Raw genomic sequence first — 27705 nt, 5'->3', positions numbered from 1 at the left:
TTTTAAATATAACAGGAGGCAAACGGACAAGTGGCTCAGGGGATGGGGAGTGGTGAGGCAACAGGCGTAAAGAGATGCATAGCCAGTCGTAAGGTGGGAGTGTGCTCTTTTCTTGTGGACCTTATGACATATTGGTTCGGAAAAACAGCAGCAGGTAATTCATTCCAGACAGTGGCTGTGTGAGGCAAGAGATTTCTTGCAAACCGCGCGGTTGTGGAATGCCAGACGTCAACGTGATGCGGGTGGTATTTTGCATTTTGACGTAAATTCCGATGGTGGAATTCAGCCATGGCAGTGAATCAGGAAACAGACAGACAGTCAGACAGACATGGACGGACGGTCAGAAAAGTCTTAGGGTTCCATTTTTACCCTTTAGGGGTATCCAAAAGAAATATTCAACGTTCTATTCAAGCAGAATCTGCATTGGTAGCGAGTGCAATTTTAATTTCAGCTACGCTAAACGATCTCGTAAGGCGACAGTTATTGAGTTTCACTTTGTAACACCTCCTGTCAAGGCCGGTGACGTCATTGTTATCTTCAATCTAGTATCACACTCAGTTTTATCTAAAATGTAAAATTGAGGTAGAGAATGGGTGAAGGTACATACACCACTTATTTATGGAGACAAAACATTGGCTCCATAAATTCTGTGAAAAAGTGTCCAGTTAAAAAGATTGACGGCTTAAACGAGAATGTACCACAAATAGGGCTAGGTCAAATGAAAAATTATATATTAAAGCAACACTAATTAAGAAGCAACCAGTGGGAGGCTCCTCTCCATAGAATGCCGGCTAGATTATGGGTACCACAATGGCGCCTATTTCTGCCGTAAAGCTGTAATGTGTAAACATTACTGTGTTTCAGTCTGAAAGGCGCCGTAGCTAGTGAAATTACTGGGCAAATGAGACTTAACATCTTATGTCTCAAGGTGACAAGCGCAATTGTAGTGCCACACAGAATTTTTGGGTTTTTCAAGAATCCTGAGCGGCACTGAATTGTAATGGGCAGGGCGTATCAATTACCATGAGCTGAACGTCCTGCTCGTCTCATCCCTTATTATCATAAAAAAAACAATTAAAAGAAAAACGTTACAGCTAAACGTGTCTTGCTCTGTTTTAAGAAGCTGGAAAATTTCGCTTCTAGATGAAATAAATACCAGTATTAAGGTTTTAGATGTTTTTAAAAAATATATAAAACAACATAATATTTTGGTAAGTAAAACGACGATGACAGTAATTATGCATGACCTTAAAATTTTAAGCATCTAGTAAGCATAAAATATCATCAAAATACTTACGATTTTCATGTAATTAATGAGGCTGTATCCGTGAGGCCACGTGTCTTCCGCTTCACAGGAAAGAGGGCGCACGTCTATTTGCTGCGATGTGTCAAGGTCGTGTAACGCTTTTGCGAATAAATGGACCGCGTCATACATTAACGCTGTTTCCGTCTACCCCAAACAAATTAAAAACTTTTAATGCGTGTTCGTCACAGGCGTAGCTATAACGTTTAATGTATACTGATTTGGCAAAACCACGAAATGAACTTGTCTAATGTGTACATAATAACTTCTTCGCTATGACAGATACTGTCAAAAACTGTCAAGAGCGATCGTGATTGTGAAGAAGGTTCTATGAACTAGCTGCCTCCTCTCGATATGGTCCAAAGATGTCGAGTATGCAAGAGTGCACTATAGAAAATAAACGCTGTTTGATTTTAGTTCCTAGCGTATCAAAACGTTGGCCAGATACATGAAGTATCCTTCTCCAGCGCCACATTCTCTTATTTATCTTCTTCTCTTCAACCTCTCGCAATGTCCACGTTTCAGCGTTATACAAATTATTAATTTTTTTATGTATATAATTTATTATTTTTACTGCAAAGATCCCACTGGTTTTTACCAGACATAGGATGTGATGTCATAGGGCTCCACATTGGACATTAATTGCACTCATTTACGTACTATAAAGAAGACTCCCAATCACCTTACAAAAGATCATCCAAAAATGTCCGAGCGACGTTGTATATACGTATATATTAATTAATTATTATTATTACTTTAATTAACTTCGACTGCCGAAGACAGAAAGCGTCACAAATATGTCTGTCTCAGTAAGTCATACATCTTTGTGCCATTTGGTGTCGAGACACTTGGCCCGTGGGGCCCAGAGGCGCGGAGAATGTATAAAGTACTATCTTGGCGCCTGAATAAGGCTACTGGAAACCCAAGCGCTGACAGCTATTTAGGTCAACGGATCAGACTAGCAATCCAACGCGGAAATGCTGCCAGTGTTCTTGGTACGCTTCCACGTAATGATAGTTTTAATTTTATGTAATCATAGTATTGTAATAGTTATGTTCCGATATGCACTGCGAGCACTGTACAGTGCTGTCACTGTAGAAAAATTATTTCCGTTATGGACTGCCAGTATACTGCCTCAATACCTTAGGGAAATATATGACGTCATAAATCGCCGCCATTTTCTACTGTGAGCGCTGGCGTTTTCGAGGTAAGGTACTCGCAGTACTTTGATCACGTGATCTGTCAAAACCACTCGAGTGCCTAACGTTTTATAAACAATACCTACAGTTTAATCCCAAATATTTTTAATTTGATAGTATACCAACAACAATTTTTTATAATGAACTAGAAAACTTTAATACACTCATTTGAATGCAGCGTCAAAAATTTCGGCTGACAGTACCTATACGGGATTGCGTTCTGTTTTAAATAGTAACCAGTATAACTGGCTATAAAGGAACGGCTTCACAGTATACTAAATTGACGTCACACTGTACAGTGGTCGCAGTGTATATCGGAACATATCCTAAATTGCATTCACTTATTGACTTTTTTGTCTTTGGTAATGGTGGATTATCGGCTATGGAACAATTTCTCACACTTATCTCAAATTTACTGAATTTTAGACTTTTACAGTTATCTCATCGGTATTATAGTAATGTTGTGTTTCTGTTTGAAGGTGCCACAGGTAAGACATTACTGGGGTCATGAGACTAAACATATTTTTTTTTTATTTAGAGAAAAAAACAGAGTAATTACCTAAAATCTAGGTACATATAAGTGACTTATAATATATTATGCTAAAAAAATTGTTCCTTAGAAATTTCTCACTAAGATTTAAGGTTTCTAATGTGGCCATTTTAATTAACTAACGATTACTGAAAAAGAACATGAAAAAAACAACTAATGTTACAGAATTTTTAAGCTTCATTATAGATCATGTACTTATTGTAGTAATTCTTTTGTCGTCTTTGAGTCTTAATTTTGATGCACAGTTATGCTGATATTATTCCATTATAAGAACAGGAACGAAAAACTAACTAATTATATTAATGATGAAACCGTAATTTAAAAAAAGATATAAAATTCTATTATGCAATTTTTACGCGCACCGGTCAACAGCTAGTTATGTATACAACGTGAACCAGAAAGGGTATAACATCCCTTCAATGGTACGTTATTTGGGTCATATGCAATAGTATGGTGATGTTTAAGTTTTAATAAATAAAAAAAAAAGAAAAAGACTTCCCTACGAAATAAAAATATTATTTTTTCAATTTCTTTTCTTAGATTCCACCTTCGCACGACACGCCACAAGTTAGGATTTCATCCCCACCATCTGGATGTGTGGCGGTCCTCCACAGTGCGGTTTTCAAGGAGCTTTCTCCCTCGTACTACAAAGCTATGGAATGAGCTTCCTTGTGCGGTGTTACCGGGACAATACGACATGGGTACCTTCAAAAAAAGCGCGTACACCTTCCTTAAAGGCCGGCAACGCTCTTGTGATTCCTCTGGTGTTGCAAGAGAATGTGGGCGGCGGTGATCACTTAACACCAGGTGACCCGTACGCTCGTTTGTCCTCCTATTCCATAAAAAAAAAAGACAACCCTAAATTTAAAGAGACTGCCAGTTTTAGGCGGGGCCTTTGTTTATAAACAGAATGAGGTCACCTACATATGGACTTAAACGTAAACAATAATCTATGATCAAGGAGTATGCACACTACATGAAATGTGGCTTGTGTCTATGTTATTATTCATTAATTTTTTACTTCCTGTTATTGAAACAAATAAACAAAATAAGAAATTACATAACATTACACAGTTTCACATCTGTATTCCTGAAGGGTTAGAGGTGTATTTTTTCCACCCACGTTTCACTATGTTTAATTCCCACGTAATAGGGGCCGAGCATCTACATTTCTGAACTATGGGCTGTTAGTGAGAAATTTCCTGCGAAAAACTCAATAACTGCCCCATTCCATACCCAGGCCGGGTACAAAACCCGGTCCGGGAATGGAGTACATATTATTAATACGAGGATGGTCAAAGATATCCATATTTGACAAAAAAATTCCGTGAAGAACAATTTCTTAATAGGAGTCTATTAGAATTATCTTTATTGGAAAAAACATTTTTGAATTAAAATGTCAAGTCTCATTTGCCCAGTAATAAGAACAGCTACAGTGCCATTCAAACCATAATAATGCTTACACATTTTTGCTTCACGGCAGAAAAAGGTGCCGTTGTGGTACCCATAATCTACAATTACAAATTTGGAATTATTTTCAACTTGAAGAAAACTTCAAATAATTCTACATTGAAGTGCTTACGTAATAACTTATCAAAAATGTGAACTCATTTAATTTCGAACATAATAAACAAATCTTGAATTAAAAATGGTGCAGTGTGTAGGGTGCCTTTAGAATAGACATTTACACACACACAGAGCAGTAAATATCGTGTTTCAAAGCACAATTCAAAGAGTATTAACGCAGACAGGCCGATCTTTTCAACCTAACATATTTAAATAAACACAGTTACAATTACACTAGTTTTTATCTTTTAAACGTGTTTTATTTAAATTTGTAACACTCGCGGAAATCAGAGTAAATACTAACATAACATAGTTTCATAATTAGATTAGAATTAAAAAAATCTTTATTGGGTAATACATAACTACAGTAAATACAAATCTATAAGTATTTTCAATGTCAGCTAAAGCAAATGCACATACAAAATAACTTTGTCTTCATGGCAAAATGAGAACACACAGCTGCAATGAATCGTAGGCATTTTACTATTATCTGATATTATGTCACATCTGATTTGAAAAAAAAAAACATCTACGTTTTTCATCTGTTTAAGGTCAAAGAGAGTTCAAAAAAACAGCTGATTAGGGTTGAGGGAATCATAGTTTTTGCGAAAACTTAGCACTTTAAATATTGTATTAAAATATAATGCTAATTCATTTCTGACTTCACATAGTCATTAGAGATGACCTACGGAATGTCTGGTTCAAAGCATAGTATACCCATTTAGTTTCACCTTGTATATGTATTTTCTATAGTAATTCGAGTGACCAAAGACGTAGCGTTACAAACAGAGTTCTGTGACGTCATCCATATACGTCATGCTATATTTAGCAAGTTTAATGACATTACAGACACATCTAGTAAGTGCAAAGTTATATACAAGTGCTGTATATTACAAAATGGCTTCAGACTGATATCATTTGCTTTCCTGTGATTTATATCACTTTTTAACATAATTATTGAGCTTATGACATAAATCAAATCAAAACAATTCATTGAAAGTAGGTATATCAAATACACTTTTTCACGTCAAGTATTCAGGTACAAAAACATAATTTATACTTCAGTAGGTCAAATGTAAATGTAATATAATAAATTATTATATCCAAATTATTTATGTTATAATTATTTTTTTAAAGTTATAATAATGAAGAATGACGGTGTACTTGCTATTGTAACTATACTACTGATGAGGATAATAACTTGAGTATACCAGTATCACCACTTACACAATTTTTTCTCTCTTAAATAATCATATATCCACAAATACATTTATGTTATTGTTTCTACACTTTTTCACAACGTACGACGGCATTTGTAAAATATTTTATTGCGACGCAAACTGATCTGTCACAGACGATGGCAAATCTCATAATGGCGGCCGATCGCCTTGTATTAGTGTAAGTGTATGCGTGGGGCTATGTATTTACACGTTTACCGGCTTGTTTTGGTGCCTCACTGTGCATGTTAGGTGACACGGAGTCCTTATTTTTTTACTCATCCAACATTTGACATTTTATTCACTTAAATAATGAATACCAGTCCACTTACCTTGATAAACGTCATATTTTCCTGTGAACAAGGTAATACAATTATTTTACCTCTGCCTGAATAAATCAGAATAAATATTGCAATGTTAAAATTGAATTACCTTCGCCGAGGTGTGTCCCAGTTGTAATTTTCTTCCCTTCCTTGCCTCATCGTAAACCCAGTCGCGTACTACTCTTTGCACCTCCGATCTTTCTGGATCTAATAATCTTAGCGCTGTTATGTTAGTGCCGCCATATTTAAATTCTTCTAAATCTACGCTATGTAAGTCCTGCATACAAATTATTATTATGTATTAAATATGTGTTTAAGTAGTTTTAAGTCTTATCACAATAGATACGTAATGCACGGTAGTAAAACACTATTTACAGAAGTTTTAAAATATAATTTAAAATTAATTATTGAAGTATATTGCAGAATCATACAAAACCCTATCGGTGTTATTACAAAAAAAAAATGGCTTAGACACGTGTTTTGTTAGACAGTGATCTAACTATAACGATGTCTAAGTTGAATTTTATATTTTTCTATTACAAAACAGTGTTTAGCTTGTGTTTAACTAAATAGTCGTTAAACACATCATACACCGACGTGTGCGGAACACAATTTTTGACAGCTGTCATCTATCTGTCGTCATATAATCTAAATATTCCTTAAGAATGTGATCTATCCGTTAGACACACCTTAGACAAGCTTCGGTTCGTGTTTGAACATAAGCAATGTCTATAGATTGTTGAACGCTAAGCAACAGACTCTTAGAACTTTTTTAAAACAAGTGTTCAACGCATGTTTAACTTTTTTGTAATAACACAGAATGCTATTCATAAACTTATTTTATTTTATAAACACTGGTGTACTCGCCGAGGAGGCTTGTGCCTAGAGAACAGAGTTTAGCGTCAGCTATTTTGCAGCCTACTTTTATATCGACCCTCAGCCTCTTCGGCCAGACCCGAAACTGGACTCGACGAATCGAGGTAGTGTTGGTGTGCGTCTCGAGGTACTATGGCTGACGTGGTCCGCAAGGGAAACACGCAACTGAAAACAGAGGGAACCATCGGAGGAGTGGACGGAAGTGAGACGACGAAGGTATAGGAACCGCTTTGAAGGTAAGGCTGGAAAGGCCCCTAGTGAGCAGAATTGCAAGTTTTAGGGCAGCTGAGTTTTTAAGATTTTAAATAATAGGGATTAAAGTATAAAACTTTATATAAGTTTCTCCAACGGACTACCATTTTTTTCCTGACTTAGACAATTTTCTACGTGATAAAAAGATTTCTTCTCAGGAGTCAGTAAGAAATGCTCTCACACAGTTTTTCGAATCTAGATCACCCCAGTTCTATCGCAAAGGCATAAATGACCTTCCTGTTGTTGGCAGCAATGTGTAGATAGTAAAAGTAATTAATTTGATTAAATAAATAATATGTTAAATTAAAAAAAATATTAATTTCAACTTTTCAGTACAAATCGGCAATTTCATACTTTAAGCCCTAATACAACCGATAAAAATATTATAAGAGGTATCGCATAACTTAGATTAGTAACCTTTATTTAAATATCATAAAATTAGTATTATGAAATTAGAAAGATTTAATTTATTTAATTCTCGACCCTTGGTTCAGTAGACAGTAGAGCCGTATCGTAGCTGAACCATGATACAAATGGTATAAGATGACCAGCTATCGTCAGGGTATCGATTTTGCATTTCGGTGTTGACGCATCGAAAAAAATCACTGTGATAATTTTTCCCTAACCAGCTAAAAGAAGTGTAAACAACAAAAAAATTTGAATTTCTTGTGTCTTAATCTGTCTGTGTGTCTTACGGCCGTTCATAATATACTATCTACACATAGAGATAAATTACTACCTTCTACAGTCAGTATGCTGTCAATAATCTGAAGCTGTCCCAATTTACCCGATAAGTCATTCTGATCGCCTTATATTGGGACGCGTGAATTGCAATTTCCATACAAACTTCCGTAAGCTTTACGTCGTCCTATTGACAGACAGCGTGTACGGATAAGGATACATTACATACCTAGCATTTAGAACCATTCAAATTAAGAATATTATATATTAGATGTGTGTCTATCAAATCTATATGAATATAAGAACATAAAATCAATATAATAAATCCTTATGTCGTGGGTCTCTAATCTAATCTCTAATCTTATATCGCTTTATCAATTAGAGAGGTCGGTTATGGTGATGCATACGAGAAACTTGAAATATAACTTTATTATTGTAGTGAAAGGGAATTATTAATATCTGTGAAACGGGCACCTTCATGTAGGTCGCAATAGCTTAAATTTGGTATTCTAATACTACAAATTTGTGTATACGATGCCGCGCTTTGATATACTTAATTGTAACTTTTATTGTTCCACCTTTATACATAATGTTAATATTTATTTAATGTCGGATATATAATTTTGATAATATTGTTGCGTAGCAACGCTTCGACGTATATCACGAGAGTTGTCAAACTTCAAGACATTGATAATTTCAACGGATCTGTCAGCAATACTCGTAGCTCAGCGGAAAAGTATTTACTTGAGACGCTGTAGACCCGCGTTCGATACACCTAGTAGTGTATAGATTTTTTTGGGTTTTGTAAAGTTAATGGAAATTTCTAGTAAGTTCAAGATCAAATCGAACAAAGTAAAGAGGATGGAAAGTGTGTAAGCAGGATAACAATAGTTAAAAGACATTTCTAGTACAATTTAAATTTAAAGATGGAATGGGGGAATCATTTTGAAAATAGAACAGATCCGGGGGTATATAAGCCGTACCAAGCGTGGCCTACGCCAGTTCTAGTTCTGACTCGAAAGTGTTTAAGGAAGCAGAAGAAGAAAAGAAGAAGTAGTGAAAAGTGCCAAGTGATCTCCAGGTGAAGAAGAAGAGGAAGGTAGAAAAGACTTAGTGTTCGGTACGGTGTGACGCGTTGAAGGTACCGTCGCCCACAAGAGGAACAGCGGCAGACCGGCAAACTGCAAGTTCAGAAAAAGTGAACGCAAATAAAGACTCGTTCCTATAAGGGGAGTATTATTTCCTATCCCTGACCCACTCTCACATGGCGCATAAAACTGTGATACTTAGTCATAATGTCAACAGCGGGAACAATCATTTATGTTATTATCTTTAGTACAACGTTTTCAATAACCTATCTATCCTTAGTTTAACTTACTAAAGGTAGATAAATCTATCCTTTTACGCTTACTTACATTTCAATAACCTTTCGACATAATAAGTTTTCAGCATTGGACTACAACTAATAATATATTAACTATATTGTTATTGAGAACGGCTGTAAGGGGTAGTAAGTATTTTATTGGGCGACGTATATTATGCTTTTGCAACATGATCCAAGAAAATGTACAAAATAAGTGTGTTACCAAATATGAAAGAAATGTTAGTGTTTGTGTACTTTAACATAAATGTTTTTGTTAATGGATACCACGACCTTGGAGTGGAGCTAACATCCCCAGGCTTAATTGTAACGTTTATTGGCCGAATATTCGAATTTCTTACGCCCGTTCTTCTCAGGTCTGAGACAAAGATACTTTGATTAGATTAATGTTGTTTGTTCCTCGTGTTAACATTATGACTGTCGCAGTTTCTAGAAAATTCGTAAATGTGCTTATGAACTTAAAAAATTATGAATATTATACATTGATAATTTATATTTTTTGTTAATTACATGAGAGTCATAGCAGTCTTAAGTTTTTTTTTGTGTTATAAAATTATGTATTGTGATCACCAGATATAAAACATTACTTACTAAAGATGTGATGAGGTAGCTATGATAGTCCGACATCATTCCGATCTGCTGCGCCTGTTGAAGTACATCTCTAATTCTCTCAGTGGCACAATCCAGAACAATGTGAGATTCTGCCGAATTTTTGATTTGCTTCAGGAGTGGCCTAAAATAAATATAATTTAGTGTTTATCTTCTTTTGTTAAAGAGAGTTCAGACACTGTGGTACCCCAAATACCACAGTGTCTGAAGACGAAGGTTTTCAATCAGTGTGTGTTGCTAGTGATGACTTACGGAACACAGACATGGTCACTAACTATGGGCCTTATGAGAAAGCTCATGGTCGTTCAGAGGGCAGGAGAGGGCTATGCTCGGAGTTACCCTGCGAGATCAGATCAAATCATCAAAGCCCAAATGATGAAAAACCCGACCTTCTGGTCAAGATCGCCTGAATACGTTGGATGAGGGCAGGGCAGGACCGATCGTCGTGATAATCTTTCGGGGGGGCCTTTGTCCAGCAGTGGACGTCTTCGGGCTGATGATGATGGTTTTATGATTGCTAAAATTACATGGAAAGAAACAAAAAAGATTTATCCTCAGTTCATTCATACGCCTAGATAGACTGTGGCAGCTGTGACAATGTCGAAAAAAATTGAGGTTGACAGTTAACCTCTATTTTGAGCAATGCACGCACATGAACACAAAGTGACATACAAATCGGGAGTCTAAGGCGTAGTCTCTTGTCACGCACGCTAACGTAATAAACTTGGCCTGATTTTATCGGTTGTCTAAAAGCAAGAGATTCAGATGAGAGAAAGAGAGAGTTACTTATCTGTATTTATGTCTATATCGGACTGATCAAACCCTTATTATTTGCACATTTCAGCTTCAGTTTATTAATGTCTACAATACTCGCTGTTAATACTAGCGCGTGGTTAGGTTAATAAAGGGGTTAGTTCTGAACTTAATTTTTTTTCCACGTTTTTACAGCTGTTATAGTCTATCTAGACATATATATATTATGATCTGAGAGTTTATCTTATGAGGCATTCTTACATGTACGTTCAAAAACATATACTTTTACACATGAAAATATTTTTGCCTAGATTTTTAATAATATTGTAATGCAGTAGGTATTTGAAAAATAAATGAAACTAAAACTGTAAAAATAAATACTAAAATAAGACTTTTAAATTGTTGATTACTAAAATAGTTATGTTGATTGATGCAGCTACTGTACTCAAGAACTTTTGCTTGTATTAATTAACATTTATCCGTTTATCCGTTCTCAATATACTATCTACAGATAGAGATAAATTACTACCTTCTACTGTCAGTAATTAGCTGTCAATAATCTGAAGCTTTCCCAATATTCCCGATAAGTCATTCTTATCGCCTTATATTGGGACGCGTGAATTGCAATTTCCATACAAACTTCAATCGCTGGTAAGCTATACGTCGTCCCGTTGACAGACAGCGTGTACGGATAAGGTGTGTTACCGTCGATAAGTTTATTGGGATAGAAAAGTCAACAATAGTTACGATTTTTTATCTCAAGTAGGCCACAACCGGAGATATACTGAAAATTGGGAATGACCGTAAGACATTGACTATTTGACGTTTGAGAATGTTTGTTGCATCACCTTACATATTATTATATTATAATTGAAATGATTTATAAAACGATGAAAATGTACATCTTGATTTAAAAGAGTGGCAATGAGTATCTTGCTACTTCTTCTCATAAGCTCAATCCTTTACGAAGTAGCAGGATATTCTGCCAAAAAATATTTTCTGACATTCATTAGTGTCATTTCCGTGACCTACATGAATAAAGTGATTTTGATTTGATTTGATTTATGTATAATAATATAAATAGTAAAGATTTTTATGAATACGATATCACTACTTTAGTAGTCAGAGCAGCAAACAACATTCTAGACGTACCTAAACTTCTAGAATACATACGAGGAAAGTTATAACACTTGACCATAAACCACAAATTTCACATCATAAATATAAAGTTAAGCAGTAAACGTGTGATGTTTTTTGATATAACAGACGCCTATAAAATGCTTGCTTTACTAGAATTCACTAACAAAAATATGAAATCTAAATCTTCTCTGTAACTTAATACAGCTTTGATTTTTCGTGTGCATTGTCAGATTATGTACAAATTCAAATTTAAATTATTAGTTATTTGTACAACAAGTGAGCAAAGTTATTTTTTGCTGCGAGTGCTGACTTCAAATTGTTTAATATATCTAACTGAGCAATGTCAAATATATTAACTGAGACTGTGTCGCCAACGTCACCTAAATTTATTATTATTACATATTATGGTCAACATTCTTATTTAACGATATTATATTATATATTAATTTTAAACAAACCAATCGGCACTTATCCTTATGACATACAAAATAACAATGACTCACAATAGAAAAAGAAATATGAAAATTGTCTTCCTTAACGCTGGGTCACTAGGAACAAAGCATGACGAATTTGTTGCAGCAGTTCTGGAGCATGATGTTGATATCATGGCTATAAACGAGACGTGGCTGCGTAACGGGGAGGAGAGGAGCGCGCCTATAGTGCCAGGGTACCGGCTTCATCACGCGCCCAGACCGAGCTGCGTGCGATCACGCGGCGGTGGCAACTCAATGGTTTTAGTAGGCGATTTTAATATTAATGTTTTAGTTAATTATTCCGGTTCAGAAAAACTAAAGCACTTTTTAACCTGTATGAACCTAAAGCAGTATATTAATGTACCAACGCACTTTACAGATCACAGCAGCAGTTTGATAGATGTCTTTTGTACAAATTTAAATATAAAAAATTTACAAGTAAATTATATTCCTTCGCTAAGTGGTCACGCTTTCATTTGTGGGGAACTAAAATTAAAATATAATAAAGTGGCACCTGTATGGACTGTAATTCGACCTTTAGAAAGTTTAGATCATAATATGCTCAGCTCATATTTTGAGGGAATAGACTGGTCAATGTTGCAAATGAATTTAAATGTTAATAATTTAGTGGATAAGTTTAATGGGTTCTTATTATCAATTCTTGACAGTCTCATACCCAAAAAACGAATCTTAGTTAATAAACCTAGTCATCCCTGGATTACACTCACCATTTAGGCATATGATGAAATTACGAAACGACGCATATCACAGGTATCGTTTGTCTGGATTAGAAATACACAAAGTCTACTATAAAAATCTAAAGAGTATAATAGTAAATACAGCAATATATTCTGAAAAACGTGTTTTCTTCAGTCAACACATTAATAGGCACTCGAGCAGCTCTAAGAATTTATGGAATAACCTGAAGAAATGCGTTGATATTTCACCAAAGACCCGTCACGCCGTAATCCCAAACTATTTACGAGACCCAGACGCAATAAACTTACATTTTTCGAAAGTCCCAGGCGAGAATGAAATTAAATTATCACAGCTGACATATTATGAGTTCCACCGCTTCACAGAGTTCCAGCTTAAAACAGTAGACGAAGCTACCATTTTTAAGGTGATAAATCAAATTAAGTCTAACACTGTCGGAATAGATGACATATCTCTTGATATGCTACTTCTAACTCTTCCTCACTCTTTAGGTACAATCACTCATATTGTTAACACATCCATTCTGACAAACACTTTCCCAAACGCCTGGAAGTCAGCCATTGTCAAAAAAGATTTTTACGCAGTATACATTACAGATGTGCAAGAGCCAATATTTCGTATGATCAATTGCTTGAAAAATACAATATTCTAGATTTAAAAGCCAGCCGTGAACAACTTGAAGTAATGCTTCTATACGACATATGCCATAATAAATATGATTGCATTGATCTAACACGCAAGCTGTATTACCGAGTTCCTGTACGTCATCTCTCTAGGGCTACACGCGCTCATCAACTTTTTGCCTTAAAAAAGTGTCGTACAAATGCTGGCATGCGCTCTGCAATTCATAGGATGGTCTCATCTTATAACCAAAACTTCCTTGACATTGACATACTAGAAACAAGACCTTTAAGAAACTGATATTTAACAAGTTGCATAAAATAATTTCGTAATCTTTGTGACTAATATTGTTATATAATGTGGATAAGTTTTAATATATATATTTGTATGATTCTATGTATGTGTATATGTATGTATTTTAAAACCTTTGGGATAAGGTGAATTTAGTGAATTTGTTTCTCCAACACAAATAAGTAATCTGTGGATAACGTAGTTGATTATACAGGTATTTATATTGTAAGAATTGTAATTATTAAGTAAGATGTCATGTATAGTTGTTTGTTGTTCCCAATAAATAAAATAAAATAAATAAAATTGTTACACCGTTACCGAAAACCAGCGCTGTAGCATTTGCTACAGCATACACTGAGCGGTGTCCATTTTCGCATCATTCTTGATTGTATTGTAAATTATATAATTATGTTCACAAATATTATTTAACTTTAAGCGATATTGTTATGTTTTACTTTAAGGTGTATAATAAAACTTTGTAAATTAAATTGTGTGATGATGATGTCAAATAAAATATGTCTATGTCTGGCGAAGTAGTCTAGAATTGAATCACGAGCGTAGCGAGCGATTCTAATATAGACTACTGAGGTAGTGAGTGATTTAAAGGCACGAAAAAAACAATTACTCTCGTGTGAAGCATACAACTTTTCACCTCGACTTCACACTTTTCTTAAAAAAAATATGTACACAAAGTAATATCGTACAATTAAACTTATTATTTAATAGCCTGAGGGCGGTCCCTCAATATAGGCAGAGAATATTTAACAAAGCTGAGATATTTTTATGGGATTTCAAATATATTTTTGGAGATGGTTGTCATTTGAAGACCACCAACAGATATGCTTTTTAAAAGAATAAAACGGTTCTAGTTAAGAATAGTTATATTTTCCATAAATTCCCCCATTTCTTAGCACCATAGTACTGGCCTAGGTACATAGGCTACCTTGGCCGTAAATCCCTTTTTTCGTTTTAATTATTAAAACACTTGTAAGTATGAAATATACATTTTTTAAATTTTGGTTGTGAATACTCAAATAATTGAGCTTTCAAAATATGCAAAAATCGTATAGTTTGTCAAATAAAAATAAAATAGAAATCTAAAAAACTGTCCTAGGTACAACAGGTTCCCCACACTCCGATCCGTTCGATCTTCGACGAGCAGGACGTTCAGCTGATGGTAATTGATACGCCCTGCCCATTACTGCAATGCAGTGCCGCTCAGAATTCTTGAAAAACCTAAAAATTCTGAGCGGCACTACAATGGCGCTCGTAACCTTGAGACATAAGATGTTAAGTCTCATTTGCCCAGTAATTTCAATGACTGCTTTACGGCAGAAATAGGCGCCGTTGTGGAACCAATAATCTAGCCGGCATCTTGTACAAAGAAGCCTCCCACAGGGTTAGCCACATCGTATAATAATTTCATGTCTGCCACTTTTCGTCTATCTTCAAGTGTAAATAGACCCAAAATATCTTAGTAAATATATCAATTATCACATGTTCCGAACAAGTTGAGGCCTCCTTATCTGTTCCCGTCTTCTATCTTGTTTATGCTCAGTTAGATAGTTCTTGCCTTGTTATAATTCAAAGTAACACAATTGCATGTTGCATAATATTTGTTAGAATTAGGTCGTCATTCTCAAGAAATAATCGCTCAATTTCTCTTAATTATTAGTATAGATTGTTGACATAATTATTTACGAGGTATTTATGCTAGAACATCAATTTCAATTTCACTTACAATGTTAGATCAGCTTCAAGTATTTTATGCGCATGTAATTGCTTTCCATCAACGTTGCAAATCAGTTCAGTGTGCTTAAGTTACAAATTATTCATTAAATTAACTATAGGATATATTATTAAATGTTTTCAAGCATTACAAAGTAATTCCCAATCAGATTGATTCTTTGGCAGTGCGTAGAGATGTGAGTTCACTCCGCATCTTCTACGATTTATCATGGAAAGTGCTCAGAGGAGATGTTTGGGTTGATGCTAGCACCAACCCAAATATCTCCTCTGCTCCGCTTACACCACCAGACGTTACGTCGAAATAAGTCAAAATGCTAAATTCCACCCACATTTTCTATTTCTTGAAATTTCCTGCCTCGCACGGCCTCATGTATCAATTACCAGCTGCTGTTGTCCCGAATCATTGCGACTTAGAATCCCCCAAAAATAAAGAATACTCCCACTTTTTAGACTGGCAAACGCATCTCTTGACTCCTGATATTGCGGATGTCCATGGGTGCTTGCCATCACCATCACGTCTGCCTACAAACTACTAATAAAAAATATTTACCACATGAACGTTTTTAACAATCCTTTTGAATTCTTCTATTTCAAGAGCACCATTTGAGAATTCTTAGATGACGTCATAACTTTAACTGTTAACCGTAACAGTACAATCTTCGCCGGTTAAAGCTATTGTAAATGTCAAATAACTAGATAGCGACCTGTCAAAAGTTTCAGATGAATATTGGATATTGACTTGATATTTCACTTTTTAACTTTAATTATGCCGAGGAATACGATGGTGCAATACATTGCATAGTCTATGTTAAAGTCAGCGTTACTGTTAACGTTAAATTTGACTTAAACCTTAACAATAACAGCTATTATCATGCACCCCAGCCTAAATGTCAGTGGGAGGCTCCTTTGCACAGGATGCCGGCTATATTATGGATACCAACCACAACGGTGCCTATTTCTGCCGTGAAGCAGTAATGTGTAAGCATTATTGTGTTTCGGACTGAAGGGAGCCGTACCTAGTGAAATTACTGTGCAAATGAGACTAAACACCTTATGTCTCAAAAATTTTCGGGTATTTCAAGGATCCTGAGCGGCACTGCATTGTAATCAGCAAGGCGTATCAGTAACCATCAACTGAACGTCCTGCTAGTCTCGTCCCTTATTTTCATAAAAAATAAAAATAAAATATATAAATGCTCTTAGTAAATTCTTTAGCTTAGATACCTGTAATCATGTGATTCGGGAAGCTGTCGGACTGAAACGGGTAGTTCAGAAGGGCCGTGGGCCTTCAGTAACTCTTGCAGACGAACTAATCCGTCGCTGTTCTCATAAACTATTGTAAACGACTTCCAGCCCCAAGCCCTCACTAAGTCCACGTACGCCTGTAAACATACAATGATTTAATATCACAGAATCAATACATACGGTCGTTTTAAATATTCGATCGTTAATTTAAGATAACGATATATATAAAAAGACTAGTGGACCTGACAGACGTTGGCCTTTACACACATCTTAAATTTAAAATATCGGTCTTTGTTGTGTGTTGATGATTTTTTTTGTGTTCCAGAGATTTTGAGATTGGTTTAGATTCTCAATGCCGTCCATATAATATAATTCTCCTGCTCATGTGTATGTTAGTGAACTCCTCCTAACGGCTGGACCGATTTTTCAAATTTAAGACGTGTGTACAGGACAACGTCTGTCGGGTCCACTAGTATCAATATAAATTAAAAATGTTTCCATCTATCTTTCAACATGATCTCAGAAAATATATTATGTAAGAAAACATCAAAGATCACTGGGTTCATTAAGCAAAACTGGAAAGGCTTTCGGAATTCTAACACTAAATAATTGTTGTTTATCGCTATATCAGAATTGAACGTATACAAAAGCGCTTTCTGCACCATGTAAGTTTTCTGCGATAAGCTATGTTATCTTATCATCCTTTAATTACGAAACCAAGTCACTTACCGATAAACGATAAACGGTTACTAGTGAAATACATTAAGTACAAAATGAATTGTGCGGCTTAGACATTGTTATCGTCAACAAACATGTCACATGTTCCATTACATCTAAACTGAATCGTTAAAATTCGTACTATGAAGTGCCTTTTACTGAATGGTGTTTGTATCGCTTAAGCAGAATGAACGAAATAAATTTGTCTGTGCTCCGCGGTGTGAGAAAGAGATGACGCTCTACAGTCGTTGCATAAGTTTGTCTCTCTTACTCGCGGCCGCGGTATACTGCAAGTATAAGCGATCAAGCTCTGCGTGCTAATACTGATTAGACCACAAAATAATTACTGTTTCAGCGCTGCAGTGAATTTTAGCTTAAACTTAACCAAAATGGAAGCTTCTCTCCACGTTAATAATATTAAGTCTTAGATCTTAACACAACCATTATCAGGAAATTGTTATTAAATTGCCTAATAATACAATCATTAATAATGTAGCCGTTGTATATTCGTTATTCAAACATGAGAAGGCGTTTATAATATATTTTTTATTATTGTCTTACATTAAGGATTGGTCTCCGCTGCGCTCCAACTAGAAACCACACTACCTTAGAACAATAGCTTTTTTATTACGGCAACTATTAGATGCTTGTTTGTGTGGCATCTTGACACTCAATGGCATCTTTCAAATTTTGTAACATACGGTTCTTACATTTAAATAACCTATCGACATAAACCATTGGACTATGGATAGATAAGATCTTGTCATTATACGGTGACAGTAATGTATCCGTAACTAGAGATACATTATTGAAAACGGCTGTAAAGCACTTTGCTTGCTGATGATATGTGTCCCAGTGTCTTTCTTATTTCTTGTAGTATTATTTTTACAACGTCTTACTACAAAGCAAAGTTTAATAGAACATGTGGCACGTCAACGTCTCACATTGTTCCAGACTGGCTTGAGTACGTCCAATTGGGCGTTGTATTAGTTGCCGCACTTTGCGACTACGCCTGCGGTATCTTGTTGGAGCGCAGCGGAGACCAATCCCTAATCTAAGACATACATTTTGTAATATTGATGTATAAACGTCATAAATTTTAGCTTTTCAGTTTCCTTCTCGTGTAAGTTTTACTGTACCCACACTTCTACGAGTTTGATTAAAAATTTACTGAAGTGATATATTTTTGCTTGTTTTTAGCAAAGTATTTTAAAATTAATAAAATATAAAAAAAACTTGTCCCATTTATGGTAGGACTAGAAAACTTCACATTTGAACAAAATATTACTTACCATGATCTTTTCTGAAAATAACATAGTTCAGTAAAAAGATTTTTGATATAATTTTTTTGTTTACGGATTGAAAATGTACCAGGATAATATAAATATAAAAGAGATCACTCACTCTGCTAAGAGCAGCTGGATGCGGGTATAAATTAACGAGACAGGACTCTCGCCTCGTTCTGTAGTCCCATCGAGTCTCCAAGTGGGGTAGCTCCATTGTGTCGCATATGGATTGGACGTGGGCGGCCGCTGGTGCTGATTGCGGCCCGAAGATCGCTGCTACTCCACTTCGAAGGAGGTGACATACTGTGAGCAGTAATATAATTTAATTATTTAAATTGTGATAATCCGCGCTTGCGGTTATCAAACAGAATCCATTTTTCATCGCAGGTAACAATTCAAAATTCTATCATTTGCGTGTCTGTTGAGCAGTGCAAGGCACGTCTCGACGCGTACTTCGCGCTGGCGATCATTGAGTTCGTGGGGCACCCATTTGTCAAGCTTTTTTACCTTGCCAATTTGACGCAAGTGGACCAATATTGTTTTGACGCTGACGTCGAAAGCTGCTGCTAATTCTACCATAGATTGTGTATCATCAGCTTCCACGATCGCCTTTTATTCGTCATTGTCGACCAAAGTCTTAGGACGACCGCGTGGTAAATTTTTCAGGTCGAAATTTCCAGAACTGAAGCGACCAAACCAATAACAGGTGGTGCGTTGGTTTGTAGTGTTAGCTCCGTAAACGTCGTTGATGGTGCGTGCCGCTTGTGCCGCGTTGCTACCTCGATGGTACTAATATTCTATAATTACTCCAATTTTTTATTTTGGCTTGGGAATTGGGTAGGGCGCTGATGTGGGACTCGACTCGAGTCGATATTCTGGCTGATTTTCATATTCACATTACTTCAGTTGGCAGTAATCTATGTGCCGTTTGGTGTCGAGACACTTGTGGCCCGTGGGGCCCACAGGCGCGGAAAATGTACAAAGTATTATCTACGCGCCTCAATAGCGTTACTGGTAACCCAAGGGCGGCATTTATTTATCAAAATTGATTCCTTTAGAATTCTTTTTGATGTCATTTCTAATACTACTACCACTTCGGAAACAAATGGCACTCTCTCTCTCTCGAGAAACTCTCTTAGCATTCTTTTTTTGCGATCTTTTTAATGAAATATAAAATATTGGACTGTCATTGCTATAAAATTTTCATACTCTAGTCCTAAGCTGTCCGATCACTTTGATATTCAGCTGTGGAGAGTAGGATTTACGACAGAGACATTATTCGACAAAAAATTTAAATTTATTTATAGATTATGCCTGAAAGTGGCTAGGACTTTATTATAAAAGTGTATACATTTACCCTTAAAGCTATTATGTATCTTATGAATATGATATGCTCACTCCAGTGTTTCTCCATAATACAGTATTCAAGGAACTATCTTTCACATACAACTGAAATTTGCAAAGAACTTCCTTACGCATTGATTCCATATATATGCGATGGGCAATTTGAAAAGTCACTATGTCTACTTAAAACGATTGCAACTCCTTTTAATGTAGAGAAGGCATTTCATTATTTTGACTTCTTTTTATTTGTTGATTTTGTCAGCTGAATCAACAACAGAACCGTAAATATTAAACCATATTTGGAAGTAGTTCCATAAAAACGTTCCAAACCACAATTATGTTGAAATTGAGTTAAGAACACAAAACTGGTCACGTGATTCATATTAACGGGCTGTCAAAAAATGGCAGCCCTATTGTCACTCTTTATACGACATCATGACTTAGTAGCCCAACCCACATGTATGGAATATACTATATATATATTTATTAAGTTTTAAACACGAATTCCTTAAAATGATATCTTTGTGGCTTGGAACGTTTTTCAGGAAGCACGTCCATTTAATCCACGTGTAAAATAGTATATTCCGTATTGCTTTTAATAAACTGTACCTATCTCATATAATAATGGCTTTTATCTTGTTTGAGCCATATCAAAAGGCTTCGAACCCTTTTTAGAAACGTGTTCCAAGAGCGATTTGTGTTCAATGGCGTGTTAAGATATTCAACTTCATATCTCAAGTACTTAACAGTCTTCTGACGAATAAGGTATTGTATTTACTCATATTTTATCAAACTATAAGCAAATCAAATTTGTCCACGATTTCATCTTGACTTTGAGTAATCGAGAATATTATATGCATATAAATAAACGCTAAGTTTTTTTTTGTGTGAAATGTTTCTTTACGTGTAGATAACAACACAATCTAACACAGAACACGACACCATTAAATTTTTTGATTGATATCCGTTAAACCACAGAACAATTGCGATAAATACACTAAAATTAAAATGCGGTCCAATTTGACAGGAGACTTTTGGACACTAAATTGTTGCAAAACGGTTTCACGGATATTTATCTCACTCACACACAGAGTACGTCTTTTACGCTAGTATACTAAGTTTATGTGTGAAAATGGCTTTAATAAATATTCTGACGTTACCCGAACGAGTGAATCGAATGCATTACCAAGCGTGAAAGTTCAGTCGATTTGAATAACCAGGAAATAAAGTGCACAGCGCTCCTAGAAAGATTTTCACTTAATAACGGTAGTCTTTAACAAATCGAATTATATATAAATTACGAAGAATATGCATATCCGTAAATGCTTATAATATTTGCTCGACTTTCTAAATTACTCGATTTTGCGACACGGCACAAACTATTTGCCATATAGTAACCTGCGATGATTTATAATCTATACTAATATTATAAAGCTGCAGTGTTTGTTTGTTTGTTTGTTTGTTTGAACGCGCTAATCTCTGGTACTACTGGTCCGATTTGAATGATTCTTTCAGTGTTGGGTAGTCCATTTATCGAGGAAAGCTATAGGCTATGTTTTTTTTTTTCAAAATTAGGGATCCGTAATAAAATTGCTATTTTGTAACACAAGGTGTAAAATCGAAAACCTATTTTTGCGTGCGCTGCAAAAACTATTGACAATAGAACAAAATGATGTACAGGCTATAATATAGGCAATATTTCATTACTTATAAAACTATCGCGTGAATTATACTTTATATGGCAAAACAACGTTTGCCGGGTCAGCTAGTGTTATTAATATTTGTGTCAAATAAATGGGTTCATGAAATTAACTGAAAATGAAACTGTACATATATTATGCTATTAAAAGAAATATATTAGCTATATTTCCATAAAAATACTGAAAAAAAATTGTTAAAGTGAATCGATTTTATATTTTTTTCATATATTAAATTACAATTCATCCTGTAGTATTCATCCTGAAATATAACTCTAACCTCTATTTTCATGAAACGCTATCCCTTCTAATCCCTGATAATTCCTTCAGATTGCTTTCTCTTTATAAATCAGTAATTAAAAATTATATTTTTATTCAAAAGTGCACTAAATGAAAAAAATGATCTAAAATCTTTATAATCATCTGCTCAAATCATTTCGATATAACTCTGGAAATGACTCAAAAAAGTATTCTCTTAGATGTATACATTCCCTATAAGTTGTACTACTATGATAGTGTTGTTCTAAAAATAAGTTCTTAATTTAAATTTACGAACCTCTTTTAGATGCATGGAAGCTGTCTTGAGGGGAGATTGTTTCGACCTGGGCGAGTAGCTTGGCACGTGGCAACACAGCCCTGTCTGCGTTCACCCTCTCCACCGCGTATCTGAACGCCACCTCTTGTTTGTCGTCCTCGGGATGAAAGAGACCCCCTGGTACAATTACGTCACTCATAATTACAAACTTAATTAAAGAGTTAAGTAAAGGTGTTCGTCCACTTGATGCTCAAGCTTTTATCATTGTTATTATTATTAAGGGTTTTGTCAGTGAGTGGCATTGTCAATGTAACAATAAAAAAGGAAATGGCTAAATATGTATGAGACTGTGAGCCATTGAATAGTCAAATTATTTTATAACAAAAAAGTTACATAAGTTTTGTGAAGCGAAACCACAAAAATATTTGCATGTCTGTCAAGACGAAACATGAAATGAAATGAAATGAATGAAATGAAACATATCTTTATTGCACACATAGGGAAGAGAATTCCATAGGTTAACAGCTTGCACAGCAAATGAATTGTTGAAAAAGGAAGTTTTATGAACAGGTGTACAAAGCAAGAGAACTTGATGCTGAAAATTTTTCCTTGAGATATATAGGACTTTTAGGATCAAATAGGACACGATAGAGATGTATAAGTATATGGGAATTTCTGCGTAAGCGGATAGGGAGCCATTTGAGCTTTTTGCGAAATTCAGACACGTGGTCATACTTACGTAGTCCAGATATAAAACGAATACACATGTTCTGCAATCGTTCAAGCTTATCCAACTGGAGTTCGGTTAAATCGACATATGAAATGTCAGCGTAGTCAAGAATGGACAGGAGAAGGGATTGTGCGAGTAAAGTTTTCGTGGGAATAGGAAGAAAGTTTTGGAGTTTTTTTAATGAGTGAGAGGCAACATAGAGCTTCCTACTAACTTCTTTTAACTGACAAATTCCGATCAATGAACACGCCCAACCTCTTAAGAGAGCATCTAAAAGGAATAAGAGTTCCACCTACACAAATTGGAGGTAGATTACCCCACTCAATTTTATAGGTTAGTTGTGAGCTACCAACAATAATACATTGAATTTTCGACGGATTCACTTTTAGACCATGGGCAGTACTCCATTCCACGATTGTAGTTAAGTCTTTGTTAGTGTTTTTAATAGCTAAAGGCAGACCCTCGAGAGAAGATTGTGAGTATATCTGGAGATCGTCGGCATACATATGATACCAGGAAGTTAAATTTTTAGTTATAGAGTTAATAAAATTTGCAAAAAGAAGAGGAGACAGTACACCGCCTTATGGAACTCCAGCGGAAAGGTTAGACCAGGTCGAAGTGTTATCATCAATCTTAGTCCTTTGCCGACGCCCACGTAAATAGCTTCGAAACCGCTGTTGGAGATACGCTAATGGAACTCAACATGCTCAGCAAAATATCAAAGTCAACAGTGCAGAAGGCATTACTGAAGTCAAGTAGTGTAAGTATTGTGAGCTGTTGCTTATCCATGCCAGATCGGATATCATCGGTAATTTTTATAAGCGCAGTAGTCGTACTATGTCCTGGACGAAAACCAGATTAGAGAGGGTTAAGAATACTGTGCTTATTAATAAATATAGAGAATTGTTGATGGACTAAGCGTTCAAGAACCTTGGAAAGAAAAGGTAGTATAAGCATGTGTCTGATCTTAAATTTTAACAACTTTACTTGTGAATGTTTCTGGCAAATAAAAAACCTTGACTTTGAATTTGACTTTGAAAAAGTGTGTGTGTACTTATGTATGCACGCAAGAAGTTATACATCTTTGGCCTAACAAAGCAAAAATCCTTAAAATTATTTATTCCTCGTGCTATTTTACGTTTGTAGAAAGAACAATATTGTTAGAATCTTGCAACGATGACTTTGACAATTAATTATTACCTGTACAGCCTATCCTAATAATGAACGAAGAAACTAAAAAAAAAACGTCGTCGCAAACGTCAGAAAATTTTAGGAACCAACTTCAACCTGTTACTTTTGTGTTACAGTGATGCGCGCGCATCTTAAAATTTCACTGTTATATATATTTTTCATAACGCGCCTAAAGAAGTATAACTTCAAAAATTATGAAGAATTTTTGTAACTACGGCAATCTTATTGTTTTGTATAAAGTATTTTATAATAGGATAACGTAGTACCCAATACCCACAACAAACTGGTGGAGAGAAACACTAGAGTTTATTAGGGACATTTGAGAGTCGATTGGAGATCATGGTCTGGCCGTGGAAAGGAAATTTCAATGGTAAAGACAAAAAATAGTGATGAAAAAAAATCTGGGATTTGAAGAGAAGAAAATCTCTATATCAGCACCAAGGGATAAACATAATATTATACAAATAATATTGTATACCTACTGACATATTGTATTGTCAAGTTAAAAAATAATTTCGGAGTTTTTCCTTACCGTTTTGCAACTCGAGGCAATCAATCTAAGTACACTATAAACTATAAATAAATATAATAATATATTTTGTCTGAGTGTAGAATCAAAACCACAGCATAATATTTACACGGAATCAATTTCCATAATATAGCAATTTTTATATCTTCTCTGTCAGTGTGTTTGTTCCAGTTATTCTCCAAAATGATTGTACTGGCCAAGAGGCTGGCTTTAGAGACGAGCGCGAAAACATTGCGAACAAAATTGATATCAACATATTAAAAATCATTTAGGACATTATTTTCAGAAGTCAACTAAAAGTACATAAGAAAAATCACCATGTACACGATATATTGTATGCGGAAATAACCATGTTTTTGTCATTATTAATATAGTTTAATTGTTCACCCACTCTAGCTTTTTTTTAATGAAAATAAGGGATGAGAAGAGCAGGACGTTCAGCTGATGGTAATTGATACGCCATTACAAATGCAGTGCCGCTCTGGATTCTTGAAAAACCCAAAAATTCTGAGCGGGACTACAATTGCGCTCGTAACCTTGAGACATAAGTCGTTAAGTCTCAATTGCCCAGTTGCACACTAGCTACGGCGCCCCTCAGACCGAAACACAGTAATGGTTACACATTACTGGATTACGGCAGAAATAGGCGCCGTTGTGGTACCCATAAACTTGCCGGCTTCCTGTGCAACAGAGCCTCCCACTGGTAAAACTCTTTAGCAATCGGAACCTGTCATATTGTAGGTCATAGCTTATTCAGCCTTATAGTATTATATAGGTCAGTTGAACTTTCACACTAGACTCGAGAAGTTTGATCTTTGCAGTTTCAAGTTTCATTTCACTCCTATACATTTATGAGGTAAGCCTATTTGTTCAAAAACATATACAGTGTGATTTCTATACAAAAGAAATCAGAAGGTTTTACACACCTTTAATTCCCTTCTGTAGAACTGCGTCTTTAAATAGAAATTGTTACAGCACTTCTATGAAAATATATAATAAACTACCTAATGAATAGACAGATTTACCTTTCAAAGTTTTTAAAAGAAGACTGCATCAGTGGTTAATAAATAAGTGCTTCTATAGTTTTAATGAATTTTTAATACAAAATGAATTATTATTATGAATTAGTCTATTTGATAATATGTAAATTATATACATTGAATTTGTTAACATTATACATAGGTACTAAATGAATTATTAAATTATTTACGTCTTATATTATAAATTTAAATTTTATAAATATTAAAGACAGAATTGTGATATCCGATATGTTTCAGTATAACAGTAATGTGTTGGTATCTAGACAATTTTATAACATTTTGCATATCAATTGACACAACATATTGGATTATCAATAATGTTATGTTAACATGTTAAGTACAATGTTTCTTGCAAATAAAATTTCATTTCATTTCAACATCAAACATTATATTTAGGAATAAAGTGGTATGTAAACGAGTGTCCTCTCCGCATTCGATAATAATGTTAAACGTATTATTTATTTATTTATTGAAAAGACCAACAGTATAAATATTACAAATGACTCTTAAAAATTTGTGTACATACGAGGGCGGCACTGAAAATTTCAGGAATCAAGGAAGTGACACAACATTACTATTTAAAAATGTATTTATTGCTTTTCGAAGTATTCTCCGCGAAATTTGACACATTTATCCATACGATGGAACAAATCATTGAAGCAACCATTCCATTCGGAAGTTGGGGTCTCCAAAATGGCCGTTTTGTAGGCGTCCACAGCTTCTTCAGGTGATGAAAATCTCTGACCACGCAATTTATTCTTTATTTTAGGGAAAGTATAGAAATCATAAAAAAAACCAAAAACCACCTGGAGAAGAATTTCAAATGAACTGCTTAAAGGGTTAAATAATGCTGTATTGGATAAATTAGTGAATCTGTTTAACGAGATTCTAAAGAAGGAACAAATACCCTTCCAATGGGCAACATCAACCATAACTTTAATTCACAAAAAAGGTAAAAAAAGACGATATTGGCAATTATAGACCCATTAGCCTTTACAAGATATTTTCAAAGATATTATTAGATAGAATCACGAACGTGTTAGAGGAAAACCAACCGAAGGAACAAGCTGGTTTTAGAAGCGGGTTTTCTACTATAGATCACATACATACAATAAAACAGGTCACAGAAAAATACAAAGAATATGGTCTACCCTATTATCTAGCGTTCGTTGACTATAACAAAGCATTTGACTCTCTCAAACATGGACCGATATGTACCAAAAAATACATAAGAATAATTGCAAATGTCTATAAAAACATGACAGAGAAAACAAAAACCGAAAGGGCGGGAGATCAATTCCAAATTAAAAAAGGTGTAAGACAAGGAGATCCTCTTTCCCCGAACTATTTTCGGCTACATTAGAACATATATTTCGCAAATTAAATTGGACAAAATATGGGATACGAATAAACGGGATGATGCTGAACCACCTCCGATTTGCCGATGATCTGATAATAATTACAGACAAGCCAAGTAAACTGCAGGTCATGCTCAAAGAACTAGAATCAGAAAGCGAAAAGATGGGCCTGCAGATGAATACAAAGAAGACCAAGCTGATGACGAATAGTTTAAGAAAACAGCGAAACAGTGAAATTGAAGTAAACAGCGTAACAATAGACTACGTCGACGAATATACTTACCTTGGCCAGATAATCTCCCCTACGAATACTACCTCAAAGGAAATACATA

General features: G+C 35.1%; 1 protein-coding gene across 2 annotated transcripts in view; it reads right to left on the bottom strand.

Annotated features, from left to right (window-relative positions):
* Nucleotides 1–27705, bottom strand: part of LOC126975296 (glutamate receptor ionotropic, kainate 2) — a 66141-nt gene that overhangs the window by 17258 nt on the left and 21178 nt on the right. For both annotated transcript variants that reach the window (XM_050823108.1, XM_050823109.1), the window contains exons 3-9: nucleotides 22547–22702; nucleotides 19068–19252; nucleotides 16926–17083; nucleotides 9940–10081; nucleotides 6268–6435; nucleotides 6168–6188; nucleotides 1298–1450 (exon numbers count right to left, since the gene is read on the bottom strand). In XM_050823108.1, the coding sequence (XP_050679065.1) occupies nucleotides 1298–1450; nucleotides 6168–6188; nucleotides 6268–6435; nucleotides 9940–10081; nucleotides 16926–17083; nucleotides 19068–19252; nucleotides 22547–22702 (983 nt within the window). The remainder of the gene's footprint in view (nucleotides 1–1297; nucleotides 1451–6167; nucleotides 6189–6267; nucleotides 6436–9939; nucleotides 10082–16925; nucleotides 17084–19067; nucleotides 19253–22546; nucleotides 22703–27705) is intronic.

Source organism: Leptidea sinapis, chromosome 35, assembly GCF_905404315.1.
Source record: "Leptidea sinapis chromosome 35, ilLepSina1.1, whole genome shotgun sequence".
In the NCBI taxonomy this organism is placed as follows: Eukaryota; Metazoa; Arthropoda; class Insecta; order Lepidoptera; family Pieridae; genus Leptidea; species Leptidea sinapis.
Note: the sequence above shows the minus strand (reverse complement) of the source record. Positions and strands in the feature narration are given on the sequence as shown.